This window comes from Zonotrichia leucophrys, chromosome 11 (assembly GCF_028769735.1).
Source record: "Zonotrichia leucophrys gambelii isolate GWCS_2022_RI chromosome 11, RI_Zleu_2.0, whole genome shotgun sequence".
Taxonomy (NCBI): Eukaryota; Metazoa; Chordata; class Aves; order Passeriformes; family Passerellidae; genus Zonotrichia; species Zonotrichia leucophrys.
In genome coordinates this window covers 6,870,238-6,886,636 of record NC_088181.1, presented here as the reverse complement: position 1 = coordinate 6,886,636, position 16,399 = coordinate 6,870,238, and the positions used below count along the sequence as shown (strand labels likewise).

Below are 16,399 nucleotides of genomic sequence, written 5' to 3'. Positions count from 1 at the left end.
TGCAGAGAAAGTCCAGGATCCATCTCCATCCCTCTGACACTGGTACATGTTTATTATTCAGGCATTATTCTTTCCCAGCTTCTGAACTATCCTACAAAGTCACACTCCTGGCCCCCTCTGCTGTGTCAGATCTCACTCCTAGTGTGGTTTGGGCTCCCTGGAAGCAGTACAACCACACACAAAAGTTTTGTTTCCCTGTGTGAGGAGCACAGCATGGACCAGCATCTGCCTGCACAGGAACACCAGTGGAAAACAAAGGGCACCATGGCTGGCATGAAGAGCACCCACACAGCCCCCCAAATGCCTGCTAGGAACAATTTAACACCACAATGCAGGAGCCTCCCAGCTCACTGGCATAAACAGCATTGGCATCACAAAAAAAAAAAAATACATGTAACATTTTATTTATCAGAGCTGTACAAGTATCCAAAGGTAACATAAAAATATGGATAGTCAAATGCCTTGTAACAAAGGCTGGTGAGACCCAGCAGGGTGTGGTGGCCTCAGGAGAACATCCAGCAGTGGCTGCCTGACTGGGTGTGTGTGGAAAAGCATCACCTGGAGCAGGGGCATGAAGAAGCCTGGGAGCAGCCACCATGGCCAGCTTCACTTGGAGGGTATCACTTTGTTCCCACTGACAGCCACGGGGATGAGCAGCCGGCGGTACTCCAGGGGGAGGTGACGCTCTATCAGCACCCTCAGGGGCATCTTGTCTGTCACCAGCCCCTGCCTGGGCCACAGAGAGCAGGGAAGGAACAAGAGCTGTCAGTGAAATGTGTTTGCACTCAATGCCACAGCAAAGCTTTCTTACAGTGATGTGTTTGCATTTAAGAGCTGAAATGCTCTGACTGCTCATGACAAACAAAAACTCGTGTTTGCAGGCAGCTTCTGAGCTCCTGTGCATGGTGCAATGCAGACAGACCCAGAGGGGTCCTGCAGAGCAGCTCCCACTGTTTACCATGGGGATATTCATCTGTATTGATCAGGACCAAAGTAGAGGCTCATTCTTTCTAAATTCACAATCCACCTACCATGGGATAAATTCTACCCTTTGAAGATGTGCACAGAATGATGGGACAGAAGGAAATAGCTCAGTACCCAGATTTGGCATTTGCCAACTGGGCAGGCTATGGAGTTTTCCTGTACACCATTTAGCTGACTGGCCTGAAAAAATCAGCATCTCCCAGTTTTGTAGAAAGAAAGGAAGTGCAAAATTTATTTACACTTCCCATGTGGAAGGAACAGAGATGCTGGTCGTATGCATGAGCCAGCAACAATTCCTGATCTCTTTAAGAGGCAGTAAAAAGGCATAAAGACATCTAGAACAAGGTGAAACAGCAAGTGCATGGAATTCCCAAACCATGACAAGGAACCCACAGTGCCTCCTTGGCCTGTTCATACCCCAGCACCAGGTGGGAAAATAAAATCTCTGCATCAGGACAGCAACAGATTCTTCTTTTTAATCAGCAGCACCAGCTCACCTACAGAGGCCCATGCAAAGCCAGAGTCATCAGCTGTGCCCTGCACTATCCCCCTGGTGACTTTAACATCACATTTGAAACTCTTCCAGTGCAGATTAAGAACAACCACCCAGAGTGAGGACTTGAAATGAAAAGTGGTGGATTGCTTCAGGCCTCACAGAGAGCTTCCAAGCCAAGAATAAATCCCTTGTGTTTTGGTGACAGAATAAAGTAAATCCAGGCAGGAGCTGGGGCAGCTGTGAATGTCCAGAGGACAGAACAGCACTGAGGCAGCTCTGGGAACAGCTCCTCAGGCTGCTGTCCAGCAATGTCACTGTTAGGAGAGGCCACCCCTGCCCACCCAGGCTGGGGCTCTTTCTCCTGCCCTCGAGAGGAATTGTCAGTTTGGATCCCAAGGATCAGCTTGTGCAGCAGCAGGAAAAGCTGTATTTTGTTTGGAAGAGCAACTCACCAAAAGAGAGAGCAGGACATGTGAAAATGCTCAGTATCAGCTGCAGATGATTTTAGCAAAGAGATCACTCAGGGATGCAAACAGTGGATGCAAACAGTGCAGCCCAGCTTCCCTCTTAGCATTTCTCTACTACTTCTACACATTCTACACAAATCCCTCTCCTCTTGGTCCCTCACTACTTCCCCTTGTCCCTCCACCATCACCAAGTGGTGCAACCCAAGCCCAGGGATGCCTCCTGGGACAGAAGTGGCCTCACACAGAGTCAATCCCAGATCCCACGTTTACTATGCAGACTCTGCTGGTGGCACATTCTGGCAACAACCAGGGGTTACTGGGCTCTCAAAGCACCACCAAGCACGACTGCAGATTAGTAACAACCCTTCCATTACCTTCTCATGAGGACTTCCAGGTCAGCTGCCTCCACTGTCTTCCTCCCTGCATGGTGGCTGTAAGCTTCCAGATCATCGCTCAGCTGCTTGAAGTACCTCTCTGAGCTGAGGGGGGAAATCAAAGCAGATCAAAGCTGGTGTGAACACCAGCTACTCACCCCTTCTGCAGGGCAAGCTGCACCACAGCTGCTCCTTGTGCAGGTCACAGCCTGCCAGGAAAAGCTGGGGGAGAAGAAACTCTCCAGCCCATGAACAAAGCTTGGCTTCTCAGCCCAGGCTCCCTGGAACTTCAGTGCCAAGACAGCTGTGAAACAGCTGCACAACCAGAACCCTTCCCAAACTTCCCACAGCTGCAGGAGCAGGGGATGACACCAGTGACAGAGAAATCAGCACTGAGGCAGATACTGGCTGCTGCAGTGACAGTGCTCAGACAATACACAGGTTTTCCTCATGAAAGCAACAAGGTCTAAGGGCACAAAGAGCAGAGAAACCTGGACTCCAGTGAAACATGGCACACCCTCAGTGTGCCCAGCATGATGGCCATTGTCCAGAGCCACCCTGCCCATGGAAATTGATACAGACAATCTGTGTGCTACTATTTGTTGGGACAAAACCCAGATGCTCCTGAAAGGCAGCACTGATCAGATACCCACATGGCAATACACAGCACTTTCCACATTTCTGCCCATTTTTATCAAGCCTCCCAAGACTTTTTCCAGCTGAAGAGAGATGGCTGTCAGCTTGTCAGTAGCCCTCTCAACAAGTTTACTTCAGGGGAGAAAAGAAAGGAAAAAACTTCAATAGTAAAAACAATGGAAAGAGCAGTTTGTTGCTACATACCATTTTTCAACAATTTGGAATGCATCTCTGGTCACTGGCATTTTAGCAAAATGTCTGAATATCGCCTTTATCAAACTCCTGGGTACTTGAGGCTCCCGTGGTTTCTTCTGGGATGTTCTCAATCTCTTTGGAACTGTCTTAGGCTGCAGCAGCTTCAGGGGAGAACTTTGAGGAAAACTGAAAATTCACACATTGAAGAAGGGAGAGGCAGAGGACACCAGGCTGAGTTGGGAGAAACCCTAGGCTGAACTGGAAGGGATAAGAACTACCCTGAGCTCTTCATTCTTTCTCCCTCCCAATTCTTCAAAACTCTCATGGCCACACAGGGCAGTTTGCAAACAGTTCATGTGGCATCCTGGCCTTGACAGAAGCAATCCAGGCTCAAGTTGCCTTGATCCCAGAGTGCTCATGTAACACACTGTCAGCAAAGTGGAGTTCTCTGCAGTACATGACTGCAGTTTCCACTGCATCCCTGCAATATCCCCTTTAAAGTAGTGCACAAAGTTTGATGCACCTCTGCATCTATGGACAGGGGAAACTGCTCTGCAGGGAATCCTTCTACACTATTAAAAACTTCAGTGGGGGCTTTTTTTGTGGGTTGTAGGGTTTCCCACCCCTCCATTAAACAAGACTGTAAGTCCTAAAGGAAATTACAATTATCGTCCATTCTAAAATAGGAAAAAATGTAATATGGAACAGTTAAGTGAAATCCATGGATTCACTCATATATAATTGGAAAACAACAGAAAAAATTAGAATCTCAGGGTAACACTTGCAAAATCCCAGAGAGGGTGTGTGGATCACTTGACTCTCTCCAGTTCACCCATATGTGGGCAAAAGAATTTTGTCTTCTTGTTTATTGCTTTAATAGACAAAGCTCTAAGTCATGGGCTAGAAGATTCCTCCTGTTCCCTAGGACCCACAGCTAGTGCTTCTGATGAAACCAAATTTCTAGTCAAGAGACTGTAAGTGTTAACTAATTTGGAGTAATGCAGAGGACTGGTTCACTTTCTGCCTCTAAGAAAGCTCCATTTTAGTCAGCACATGGCAACTGCACACAGCTTTAGGCTTCTGCAGTCAATACAAGTATGTATTCCAGGTGATCAGTGCCCTGCCATCTGTAACTCCCCCTCTTCTTCAAGGGCCTCTGCATCCCTTACTGGAGTCTATGGCTCCAGAGTGGCTTATTAACTGAAAAACTCCTAGGGAAAGTTTTGGTGTTAAGCACAAGAAAATATTACAAGAATGCTCACTGGAAAGCCTCAAGGCATCAGACCTGCCCTGGAAGAGCACTGACATTCACTCAAAGACTTCAGCAATGCCAGGCTCTGCTCTGCCCCCAGCCCCACCTCTGCCAGGCTGGACAAGGCTTGGGCTTACCTGGGAGCAGAAGCTTTTGCAGGTTTTGCAGACAGCAGGAGCTTGTGGGGTGGAGCTCGGACAAACGTAGGAGTCTTCATGGAAACCTCTGGGAAAAAAAAGTACTGGAGGAACTGAAGTGTCTTCCCAGAGCCCCTGGAGCAGCAGTGCTGCCACAGCAGACAGAAATCCAGCCAGCTCCCACATGGCTGTGCTCTGGCTGTGTCCCACAGCACCCTGAGCCAGCAGGGCTGCTGCAGTGCCACCCCCCAGCTCCTGTCACATGGGCTGGTGGCTCCCTGTGCTGGCCAGGCTGCAGGGACACACACTGAGGACAAGGCTGCAGTGGCTGAAGGCTGGGTTAATTCAGGTTGCCACAAAGCTGCAGCCTTTTTAACCAGAGAGAACTTCAAAGTCTAGAAGTTACCTCTGTCATCTTGTTAAGCCACTGGCAAATTCTCCTGGACAAAGGGACAAGCTGAGCTACAGAGTCACATTGCAAGGGCCAGACTATAAACCTCTCCCTGTCTGCAGATTTTCATAACTCCCTCCAGGCAAGGCTCCTGTTATCAGCATCTCACCTGCTCTCTGCTATGAACCCACAGCAGTTTCCTCCAAGTCTAATCTGCCTTGTCTTTAACTTCACTCTTGAACTTCTTCACTTCTTAACAAGTGAGAGCAGGACAGAAAACAATGTAACAGAAGTGCTGAGCAGATTCCTTACCTTGACTTTCAGGCTGCTCAGCTTCATCCTCAGCAGGCTCTCCCACTGAACTATCCAAATTTAGCATCAAAGCCTGGTCCTGTGGTTCATCTCCTTGTTCATCAGTTTCATCTACTGGAGTCACCTCAGGTTTTTCAAATGAGGAAAAGGCATGAGAGGGCCTGCCCAGACTTTCAGCTCCAATACCTCTGGTAATCTCATGTTCTAGATTTACAAAACAGAAAAAATAAAGCACTGAAACAAAGATCTTTGCCTGATTATGGAACTTCCACTAGTAAATTTTAACCAAAGATACCTGCTGTAACTATGCATTTCAAAACACTACTGCCAGTACAATTTTGGTTTCCCTTTAAATAAAATGCAGTCTTCCAGCTTAAAATTACAAAATCAGTTTGATATTTCCCCAGTAATTAGCCCAGCTTCCAGAAAACAAAGGAAGTTAAGTGTGTCTCTCAGCACTGATGCCAGCCATGCAGCATGAGAGCACTGTGGCACTACAGAGAGCTGCCAGCATTAGAGGTGTCCTCACCAGCTCTGGGAGAGCTGTGGGCTCCAGTGCTACCTTCTTCCACTTCCTTTCCTGCTGAAGGAGCCACTTCTGTTTCACCTCTGCTGGCATGTCCTGCAGTTATCTGCAATTCTGCTTTTTCAGCCAGTTTCTTCTCCAAATGTTCAGAATGTCCAGCACTTGCACCACGTTCTGCAGCTAAAATAAGAAATTCTATCATACATCTTACCTACAAAAAACTCCAACCAACCACCAGCACACAGTTCAATCATCACTGGAATTATTTGTGATAAATAAACTCAGACATAAGCTGTAAATAAGAAAAGCAAATGCAGTTCCCTTCACAGCTGAGAAATGCCCAACTTTTCCTGTGTTTGCTCCACAGCCACCTAATTAGGGGCCCATCAGATCCCAATGAAGGAATTTTACTTACAGTAAGCAGGGCTCCTCCAGATCTGCCATCTCTATGGCCATTTTCAGTCTTGCTGACTGTGTAAAAGACCAATTTCTTTTCCTTTAAATCTAACAATACCTGGAGTTTGTGCTCAGATTCTCCTCATTTCCTCCATTTTTCTGGATAAACAATTTTTTAAGAGATATATTCCATTGTGGAGAGAAGAGAGCCTAGAGTGGTTTTAACCATGCAGGACAAGCCTCTGGCATGCAGGATGAGAAATAATACAGACAATGACTTGCTTGTGTTTAAAAACTTGAGCTAGTGACTATTTAAGTATTCCTTTTTCCTTTATGCTACATATATATTCCACATATCTGTTACTATGTAGGTCAGTTAAGCAGAAACCCACACAAGTAATTACTTGGTGAAAATTGGGCACTGACATAATGACACACATGACAATGCTGTCACTTGCTGAAGGGTTTGGAAACCTTGGCTGAGTCCAGAACCAAAAGCTGTCAAACTGCACTTTCACCATTCTCTCCAGCAACTGGGTGTTTTCACACTGAAAAGTAAAAGTGTGGCAAGGGCTTGGGACCCCCAAACCCAAGTGAAGGGCACAAGGAAATGTGGCCAAAGGTAGTGCAAAAATCAGTTTTATCAATTTACTAACCACAATACTGGGCTGCCTACATCAGCACAGGGCCTAAAGTGCAGTGCAACATTAAGCAGCTTAGATTAGCCAGATGAGGTTAATCTTCATCTTTCCTAAGGGAAGCTGAGCAGTAGTACAGATCTGCCAAAACATATGAACCTTGATTCCACTTCCAGTCACAGCCCACTTTTAGAGAGCTTGTCTGGAAATGACCAAGTATTTCTGGTATATCTTGAAATAAATTATTTCCAGCATCTACTGTACAATTAAGTCTTATTTTAATCTGAGTAAAATAAGTTTTATTTTACAAGTCACCTGAAAAACTCTGTTTAAATCAGATTATACTCCATTCCCTTTCCACAATGAAAGTATTTCTTACCCTCTTGGAAAATCTTTTTCTGTTCCACTCCATTCTCTGTATTAATCATCTCTTCTTCTGTATCACTTACTTCTAGGTCTTCAATTATATGGGACACAACTTGTCTCAAATGCATGCGGGAAACATTGAGAGTGACTGGGGATCCCAAATGTGTACTTGAACTTTTGGAGGGCAGAGAGGAGTTCCATCTATACACACCTAGAACAGATCATTTATGTATCTCCTGACAGCTTTTGGAATTTTCTTTTAACCTTCCTGGTAAATACAAAACCAACCAAGGAGGGAGAAGAAGACACACAGGAAACATTTGTGCGTACTTCAAGTTTAGGGAGCTGGTATTGAACCTTAGGAACCAGTTGGAAAAACCTTTGCAACTGTTTTTCAGCTGACACTGAGGAGCAACCCCACCAGCAGCCTCCTGTGGTAGAGCAGAACCATGTCACCATTAACATCTGACATTAATGCCTTACTAACTGCAGCATCTTAAAGATCAGCTCACTCCCCCTCCTCTTCCCCTCACTGGATCCAGTCCCCTGTTTCACATCCTCCACACTCTGCATTATCTTTCCCTTTGTCCTAAAAATGCCTGCCATTGGAGCTCTCTGAGCAATTAACCTTTTTCTGTTCATTCCTTCCCTTGTCCTTTCAAAACAACTTTTGCCTGGTCCAAGCAGTATGAGGAAAATACTGTGCTCCCATTTACACAACCAGGACAAGGCCAGGGAAATGAATGCCAAGGAGAGGTACCAGGGGAAAACTGGCAAGCAACAGGAATTGCAAAGCATTGGTACAGAGTGAGCAGGGAGGCAACTGCCTCTGCCCAAAGAGTTTTAAGGACAATGGAGAGGTTGGCTGTGACAAATAAGTGACCATACCACAGTGAAGGTCTGGACTAGGAACTTCCAGAGATTCCTTCTAAGTCTGTCCACATGTCCTACATATTATCTCCTTATTTTTGTGACCAGTTTAGGGTGCCCACTTCTGGGGTCCCAGTACAAAGGAGAGAAGGACACAGTGCAGAGCCCAGCAAAGGCCCACCAGGACTGAAGCATCTCTCCTAGAAGGAAAGGTTGACAGAGCTGGGACTGCTCAGCCTAGAGAAGAGAAGGCTTAGGGCAGATTTTACCAATATACACAAGTGCCTGAAGGCAGGCAGAGCCAGACTCTTCCCAGTGATGCCCAGTGCCAAGAGAAAAGGCAACTGGCACAGACTGGCACATGGGAGGCTCCATCTGAACATAAGGAAGGCAGTTTGCAGTCAATACCCTTGGAGACTCCTAAGAGCCACTTAGGGTCCTGGGCAGCTGCTCTATGTGGCCCTGCCAGGGCAGAGGGGCAGGAGAAAATAACCTTGAGGTCCCTTTCTACCTCAGCCACTCTGTGAGTTCAGATAACACCTGCTAAGCCTTAACCCATAGTACTCACTGCAAACCACCTCTTCTCCAGTAACAGAAATCTTTGCCACTGGGTTACTCTGCTGGGAGTGATCTTGCTTTTCTTCTCCCTGTTTTGCAGGGGTTTCTGGAGATACATGACTCATTCTGTCAACATGCTCATCATCAAGGCCTGTGCTCTTGGAGTATCTTTGGGTCCTTTCCTGGTTTGTGCTCACACTGGATACTAGGCCCTCCAGTCTTGCTTCCTTTTGATCTGCATCAGAAATCGGGCTTCTCTGTGCTGAAGTTTTTGAATCTGACAGCTGGGGTTCAAGAGCAGACAATTTATTTTGGCTCTCTTCGTCCAGCAGGGGCTGAACAAAGAGCTCTGTGCTATTCATCATCATTTCTGCATCACTGGTCAGCATGCTTGTTCGAATCACAGATGCAGATTGTGAGTCCACAAGATCATTCTGTCCTGTTGAGAAAGTTTTAAAACAAATTTTGTGTGAAAAACTGTTCAAGGTCACAGGGACACACTATACTACCAGGATTTGTGTAATTCACTGTTTAAGTCATTCAACCAAATTTTACTCCTCCTCAACAGATCAAACACTGACACAGTATGACCCCACTTGTGTGCCCACAACTCTCCCTACCAAACAATGGAGACCTCAGTACCCACAGATGAAGAGGATCCCCAATAATTCCTGTGGTTTAAATGACCAAACTGGGCAAAGTACACATTTAGGTGCATAGAATCAAAGGATCTGCCAAGGCAGAACCTCATTCTAACCCTGCCTCCCAAATCCCACTCTATTTCTGTCAACGAGTTAGTAAATTTTAAATTCTAAAATACAGACCATGCTTCAGTAAATGCTTCTAAAAGCCCCTTTAATGTAAGGCCCAAAAGAGAAATAACAGCACTAAAGAAACCTTTGCTCTTCAGCAGGTTCTGTTCCACTCTGCCCTCAAAGGCTTGCATGTCAACAGCCCTGCGGGTTTTGGGCCTCCTCAGCAAACCCCTCTTCTCAACGGTGTCTGGGGCCAGCAGGGAACCCACAGACATGCGAAGGGACCTGCAAAAAGGGGGGAAAATTGTCAAAATCACACACCCCACCTTCCCCCTCAGAGTACATGATGGCTCTAACAGTGACACATTTTGCACAACTAGGAGAAATTTCCCCCAAAAAAACCCCTGAAGGTTATGGGTCGGTCTTTAAATTAATTGTTTATTTTCATACCATCACCCAACATCAGGATATGTATGACAGAGATCAGGAAGCAGACTGTTTTAAAGCTTCCCTGAGACACTGCAACACTATAGCTGATAAAAGGGTCAGAAATTTTCAAAATCTTAAAAAAAAATAAAAAGGGAAAAAAAAAGTTTGATATTAAAGACATACCCTAGATGACAGTGGGGTGGTCAGAAGACATCCCAATAAGTTTAAAAATCTACTTATTATCAATACTCTCAGCAAAATACAGCTACCAACACACTGTGACTGGTTTAAGAGAGAGCTGACAGCAACACCTGAAGCATTGGAAATGTTTCTCACTGCAGGAGTTTTGCACCCTGAAGACTGACCATGCTCAATGACCTCCTGTCCCTCTCTCCAGGCAACCCCATTAAAAAAGGGGGTTCAGAGGGCTCAAAGACAGAAGTACAGAATGCAGCCCCAAAAAACATCTTGTGTGGCACCCCAGGCAAGGGCTGCAGTGAGAAAGGTGAAATAATGTGCTGCTTTTGGCCAGGGTCATTTGCAAAGTACACAGGCAACACCAGAAAGTAAGTTCTTTGGTTCACTAAAAAGCTTTTAAAGTCCAGAAAATACTGCATAGATGCAATTGATGTGATAAAACTATGAATAGGCAGGGATTATATTCTAAAGTATACTGGGTACTGATTTACATTATATTCTAAGGTATACTGTGTACTGATTTATATAATATTCTAAGGTATATTGTGTACTGATTTACAGAATATTTTAAGGTATATTGTCTACCAATTTACTGCTGGAAGCATGAGAATGAAAGAAAAAAAGGAATGATCCAAGCAAGTGAAAAGAGGAGCAACAGCAGCAATACAAGCTAGACCAAGCCAGGCACACAGTGCAGAGGCAGTTTCTGAAAATCAAAAGGTGTGAGTGCAACACCTGGAAATTCCACCAGCAGAGGGGCAGATGCCTGTGTTATAACACCAACACAAGTCTTGAACACAAACCCAGGCATCTGCACTGTTCCTCACCCCTTCAGATGTGACCACAGCCAGGACAGACAGAATTTAAGACATTTTAATTTAAACTCACCGAGTCATAACTGTGCTGTCCAACGCTGACTGAGCTAGAAAAAGTGAATGGCACATTAGCTGAGAAATTACACACCAGGCTACAGGAACATCCCAATGGATCTCCCTCTTTTCAGAGCCAGCCATGCTACAATCCTCAAACATCATACTTTGATACAAACAGAATTAGATAACAGGATCACTTTACTATTTCTTGTCTACATTTCAGAATTGTATATTAGAAATCTAATAAGCAATTTCTAAAAGGGTAAGAAAATAGTTATTTCAATGAAAATTTAACATGGCACATACTCTCAGATTGAATAATTTTAATTTTACCACACTCATAACAAAATGTTAGGTCTTGGTCACAACCACCCTTCAGCAACCCAACCCAAACACATCTGGAGTTTTAGAAACACAGATAACTATTCCACAGACTCTTGATGAAACTGGAACTCAAACATGTTCTGCTTACAAAGAACTTTATTGTTATTTTATAGAATTGTAATGGAAAGTATGCAGTTCTTTGTATTTTAAAGTTTCTAGAACTGAGAAGAAGACAGGGTTCTGGAGACACAAAACTCAAAAAGCACCAAGTTGCAAAAGTAGTCAGGAAATTATATACTTGTTATAATATATATATATATATATATATATATATATATAATTATTATTATTATATATAGTTGGGGCAGAGCCTAGAACTTGGCTTTAAAATACTTATTTAAAATTTGATAGGATAGGGGCCTTTACTTTCTCCATTTTCCCCTTTACATGACATATTGCAATCTGGATTTCAAACCTCCAACTGGGCAGCTCCTGACAGCTGAGCTGAGCAGGTGAGAAGCAGCTGACAGCAAATGCAGCTCTGAGCAAGGCAATTCTTGACTGCAGCCTTACCTTGGTACTGGGGAAGCCGACTCTCTGCTGCCCTCTCAAATTCAGAAATGCTGAATTTCCTTCTCTTCTTTTTCATGTTGAACACAGTGGTAGATGTGTCCTCAGGAGCAACATCTGGCAGCTGCAATTCCCCCCTGCCAAAACAAACCAAGCTGCAGAGGCATTTCTGATAATCCTACCTGACAAGATGCAATTCTGAACACTGAAACACAAGAAGTCCTGCTCCCCAATCCCACCACAGAAACTACAGCTATAACAGCAGTGTAATAGAATGTAATAAAAGTGTAAATTACAAAAAAAACCTACTTACATGCTGGAAACCCTCTGAGATGGGACTTCTGAATGAGCTTCTTTTGTGTCTTCATGGTTAGATATCTGAGGTGCCAGTGGTGAAACTTGGGGCTCTGCCAACAAACCAGAACATTTCCTTTCCTCAATTCAATACAGCAGAATGTCACATCTACACTACAGGCTGTAAATAACATTTACTAGCAGGTGAAAATAAAGACCTAGTGAAAACTGTGTGGGTTCTGCTCCTGGAAAGGCTGGCAGTGACAAAGCCAGTGGTGACAGGGGGCAGCACAGGGGTCCCTGCACTGCAGCAGAATAACTCACAGCTGATCCTAAACCCAAAGGCAGCACCAGGATCATGTGCCCAGTCACCAGGATAAGAAGACCAAGTGAAGAGGCTTTTGAAGGGGATCTTCAAAGCTCTGATTTCACCAGTGCAAAGCCTGGTCTCTCAGGCAGTTGTATCCTGAATTCAGGTGCCCTGAAGTGAGTCTGCTACATAAATCAGTCATACAACAGTCTGATTTCTGTTTTGTGTTTTGGGGAAAGGATAATGGGCCACCAAGGAACACCCTCTGTCTTCTTAACTTTCCAAAACCATTGTTTTTCTGTTCTCAATTCTCCTGAAAAAAAGAGACTTACGGTTCTGCATGACTCTCTTGAGCATAAGCCGTGGTGTGCCATTTCTGAGATCAGGGAACACTCCCAGTCTCTGCTTTGCCAAGGTGCTCCTGACAGATTCACTCTTATTTTCTACACTCGATCCAGTCTAGAGGGAAATCAAGAGACAAGCAATTCAAAGCTAGTATTTTTATTATTAAAGACCCCAACATCAAAAACATCCACCACCCACGTTCTAATACGCTAAGCAAGCTGATAAGAAACTTTTCTCCAAATTCCAAAGAGAAATTGCGCGTGCTGGCTTTTTGACAACAGTGACACTTCCCGTGTGGACGGGAGACAAATCAGCCCGGGGCATGATCCAGGGGGTTCCAGCATAAAACCCTCGGGTGGAATGATCCAGGGGGTTCCAGCATAAAACCCTCGGGTGGAATGATCCAGGGGGTTCCAGCATGAAACCCTCCTGCGGACGGAATCCTGAGTGGCCTCAGAGCACAGCCGCCACCCAAAAGCGCCGAGAGCCAAAGTCAGCGCTTTCGGCCCTTTTTACACGATCAAAGGCGAACAAGGGTGAGGGAGCGGCCTCCGCTCCTGCTTCAGAGGCTTCGCTGCTGTCTCAAACCGGGAGCGACCGGGCGGGCGGCACCGAGCGAGTCCTACGGGATGTCAATCCCAACAGCGACTCTCCTTTCCTCCTTTCTATCTCTTTTTCCTCCTCTCCCGCCCGCCCTTGCAGATCCCTCGGGGCACCTGTGCTGCGGCCCGCGCGTTGTGGCCGCTGCGCCTGAGGCCGGGCCTGGCTCGGGGCCGCCGGTCAGCCATGGCGGGCCCGGTAACGGCCCAACGGTTGCCGCCTCCCGCCTCCTCTCGCGAGACGCGCGCGAGCGCCGGGAGGGGCCGCGGCGCAGTGTGGGGCGGGTAGTTCCGCCGGCGGCGCGGTGCATTGTGGTCCGCGTAGTTCCGGGGCGGCGGCGGCGGCGGCGGCGAGAGGCCGCGCGGGCCTTGTGGGAGCTGTAGTTCGGCGGGGCCGCTCGCCCCGCTCGCCGCGGGTGTCCCCCCGCCCCGCGAGGCCATGCCGGGCTTCACCTGCTGCGTACCGGGCTGCTACAACAACTCGCACCGCGACAAGGCGCTGCACTTCTACACCTTCCCCAAGGACGAGGAGCTGCGGCGCCTCTGGCTCAAGAACGTCTCCCGGGCGGGCGTCAGCGGCTGCTTCAGCACCTTCCAGCCCACCACGGGCCACCGCGTCTGCAGCGAGCACTTCCAGGGCGGCCGCAAGTCCTACCTGGTGCGGGTCCCCACCATCTTCCCGCTGCGCGGCGTCAACGAGCGCAAGGCTCAGCGGGCCCGGCGCCCCCGCCCCGCCGCCGCCGCCGCCGCCGCCCCGCAGGGCCCCGCGGCCGCCGCCGAGGCCCCTGCAGGGGGCGCGGCCGAGGACGTGAAGCCCATCGACCTGACAGTGCAGGTGGAGCTCGGGGCCGCCGCCACCATCGGGCCCAGCCCCGTGCGGCTGCCGGTGCCCGTACCGGCGGCGGCGGCGGCGGGGGAGGAGAGCCCGGTGGAGGGCGGCCCCCCCGATCACTCGTACTCGCTGTCGTCGGGCACCACGTCGGAGGAGCTGCTGAGGAAGCTGAACGAGCAGCGCGACATCATCGCGCTGCTGGAGGTGAAGATGAAGGAGATGAAGGGCAGCATCCGCCGCCTGCGCCTGGCCGAGGCCCAGCTCCGCGAGGAGATCCGCGAGAAGGACCGGCTGCTCCACGCCGCCAGCGCCGGCACCCGCAAGCGCCACGGCCTCTGAGCGCTGCCGGCGCCCGGCCCGGCGCGGGGCTCTCCGTCCCGGAGCCTCCGCCGCCCTCGCTGCGGTGCCGGGCACGGCAGAGATGGGATGGAGCGCGGCCCCTCCGTGCCCGGCTCAGCCCACGCCGCTGCAGCCCCCGACCGGGCACGGCCGTCGGGATCCCCCGCCTGGACTGGATCAGCTCGGTGCCCAGCGCCGTTATCGCCCCGACGTTGTCTCCGGTGTCACCTCACGCCGGGCCCATCAAACCCGCCGTGTGCGGGGTCGGAACGCGCTGCTCGTAGCGTGGATGGGACCCGAGCCGTCTCTAAGTGGACGTAGGGTATCGGTTTTCAGCAAATAAACTCGCTCTGTGTCAAGTGAGGTAACAGCAACACTACCCTGGAGAAGGCGTGTCCGACTGCCGTGGGCGCTGTCCCCATCGCAGGATGGTCGGTGATGTCGCGTTCAGCCTCGCTCAGTGGAGGAAAGCTTTAGAAACCCTCTCAGGGTGATGTGTTCTTCAGTAAATTACTGATGCCATAAAAGACTGCTGTTCCTAGCGTGACAGAACCCCCAGATTAAAGAGTGTTCTTGTACCCGTGTAGTTTCTGCTTTCTCTGCAGTGTGTGTGTATTGGTTACAGATGTCTCCATGTTCTCGACACCAGTAAGGATTACGGTCTGGTACAAGGAACTCGGTGGCATTTAACAGCTGTAGTTTATCTCATTGGCTTAAGACTCCCTCTAATGAAATGGAGGCTTTGTAACACATTGGAATTTTAATCCTTGGCTTTCGTTCTGAGATCCAGGATGAAACAGAAGTGACTTTACCTGCAGTGGTTGCAAACCTTTCCTGTCTAATCCTAAACTAGTTGGCATGACTAATAATCTGTACATTAGGCAAGACCATACTAAAACCTGCTTGTGTGTTCTAAACCAAGATTTACGAGTATTGTAACAAATCTGTGTGGAATGGTTGTATAGTTTCTGTTTCTAGCCAGCATCAGTCCCTTCACTTTCTGCAACAGGAAACCAAATCAGCGTTGGCTAGAAAGAGGGTGGAGAGAGGGTAGCAAAGCCACGGGTTTGGCTTGGTTTATGCACTTCCAGCCTGGCTGGTGGAACACATCCCTCAGCAGCTTGGAGGAGGAGGAGGAGAAGGGGAGTGTGTGGTGCCCCAGCATGGCCCTGTGGCAATGGGCAGTGAGGATGGATGTTGAGAACAAAGGGCACTTCACCACAGTGTGCCCACATTCACCTTGGAGGGAAGAATTCCCAGGTGTTCCCTGGCTCTGTGAGATCCTTCTGGAGGCGGAGTGCATTGTGCTCAGTAGATTGGGATGTCACTTTTACTAAATTTTATAGAGGTATTTTCTAAATGTAAAAAGTATCTTTAGTTTGAAATTATGTAATCTTTGTAACACTGGCTAATGTAGCTTTACAACCATCAGCTTCAACACTGTATGCAGCCGAACAAAAGGGCACCGTGGGGTTTTGTAGCCGGAGGTTTCTCTGTAGATCCTGAAGCCAGTTCAGCTCCAGGTTGTCACAGCTTGCTATGTGATGCATGGGTCATTTTTTAATAACGTGTGTGCCAAGTTGGGTGGTCATCTGTAAGGATGCTACATGTCTATCCATGTACCAAGTCCTTGCTGTTACTTCAGTTTAATTTATTCTCAATCTGATATGTGGCTCTCCAGCTCTGTGCTGTACTGATTTTTCTGCGAGTCGAGTTAGCGGCGATTTTTTCGTTGGGTTGGTTTGGCTTGTTTTGGGTTTGTTTTTGGTTTCTTTTGTAGGACAAACAGATACCTGCTCCACCATAGGATCTAACATTTGTGATTGGTCCAGCAGCTCTAGATGCTCCCACCAAGAGAGTAGGCAGCACAACATCCCTCCTTGCGAACGAGGCTGGTTGTGCCTCTGAGCTCCTTCAGAGCGTGCATGTCCTGA

General features: G+C 47.9%; 2 protein-coding genes across 4 annotated transcripts; one reads left to right on the top strand and one right to left on the bottom strand.

Moving 5' to 3' along the window:
* Positions 1-383: 383 nt before the first annotated feature.
* CENPT (centromere protein T) lies at positions 384-13,897 on the bottom strand. 3 transcript variants are annotated; one of them, XM_064722826.1, is made up of 14 exons: positions 13,759-13,897; positions 12,683-12,809; positions 12,060-12,153; positions 11,750-11,883; positions 10,869-10,902; positions 9,496-9,638; positions 8,609-9,037; positions 7,184-7,381; positions 5,774-5,950; positions 5,245-5,448; positions 4,542-4,629; positions 3,162-3,338; positions 2,322-2,426; positions 384-730 (listed from the first exon to the last, which is right to left on the bottom strand). In XM_064722826.1, the coding sequence occupies exons 2-14, from the start codon at positions 12,705-12,707 to the stop codon at positions 607-609; spliced, it is 1,932 nt and encodes a 643-aa protein (XP_064578896.1). In that variant the 5' UTR covers positions 12,708-12,809; positions 13,759-13,897; the 3' UTR covers positions 384-606. The 3 variants fall into 3 exon arrangements, with proteins under 3 accessions (XP_064578896.1, XP_064578895.1, XP_064578894.1); XM_064722825.1 differs by lacking the exon at positions 13,759-13,897 and adding an exon at positions 13,412-13,567; XM_064722824.1 differs by lacking the exons at positions 7,184-7,381; positions 13,759-13,897 and adding an exon at positions 13,412-13,735.
* THAP11 (THAP domain containing 11) lies at positions 13,622-14,605 on the top strand. The gene has a single exon (XM_064722827.1). The coding sequence runs from the start codon at positions 13,734-13,736 to the stop codon at positions 14,463-14,465; it is 732 nt and encodes a 243-aa protein (XP_064578897.1). The 5' UTR covers positions 13,622-13,733; the 3' UTR covers positions 14,466-14,605.
* The last annotated feature ends 1,794 nt before the right edge of the window (positions 14,606-16,399 follow it).

Excerpts from the sequence above, each read along its gene's own strand:
- THAP11 (XM_064722827.1), top strand. The coding sequence starts at position 13,734 with ATGCCGGGCTTCACCTGCTGCGTACCGGGCTGCTACAACAACTCGCAC.
- CENPT (XM_064722824.1), bottom strand. The coding sequence starts at position 13,735 with ATGGCCTCGCGGGGCGGGGGGACACCCGCGGCGAGCGGGGCGAGCGGC. Across the intron at positions 12,810-13,411 it reads ACGCGCGGGCCGCAGCACAG|ACTGGATCGAGTGTAGAAAA; the intron begins GTGCCCCGAGGG and ends ATTTCCCTCTAG. Across the intron at positions 731-2,321 it reads CTGGAAGTCCTCATGAGAAG|GCAGGGGCTGGTGACAGACA; the intron begins GTAATGGAAGGG and ends TCTGTGGCCCAG.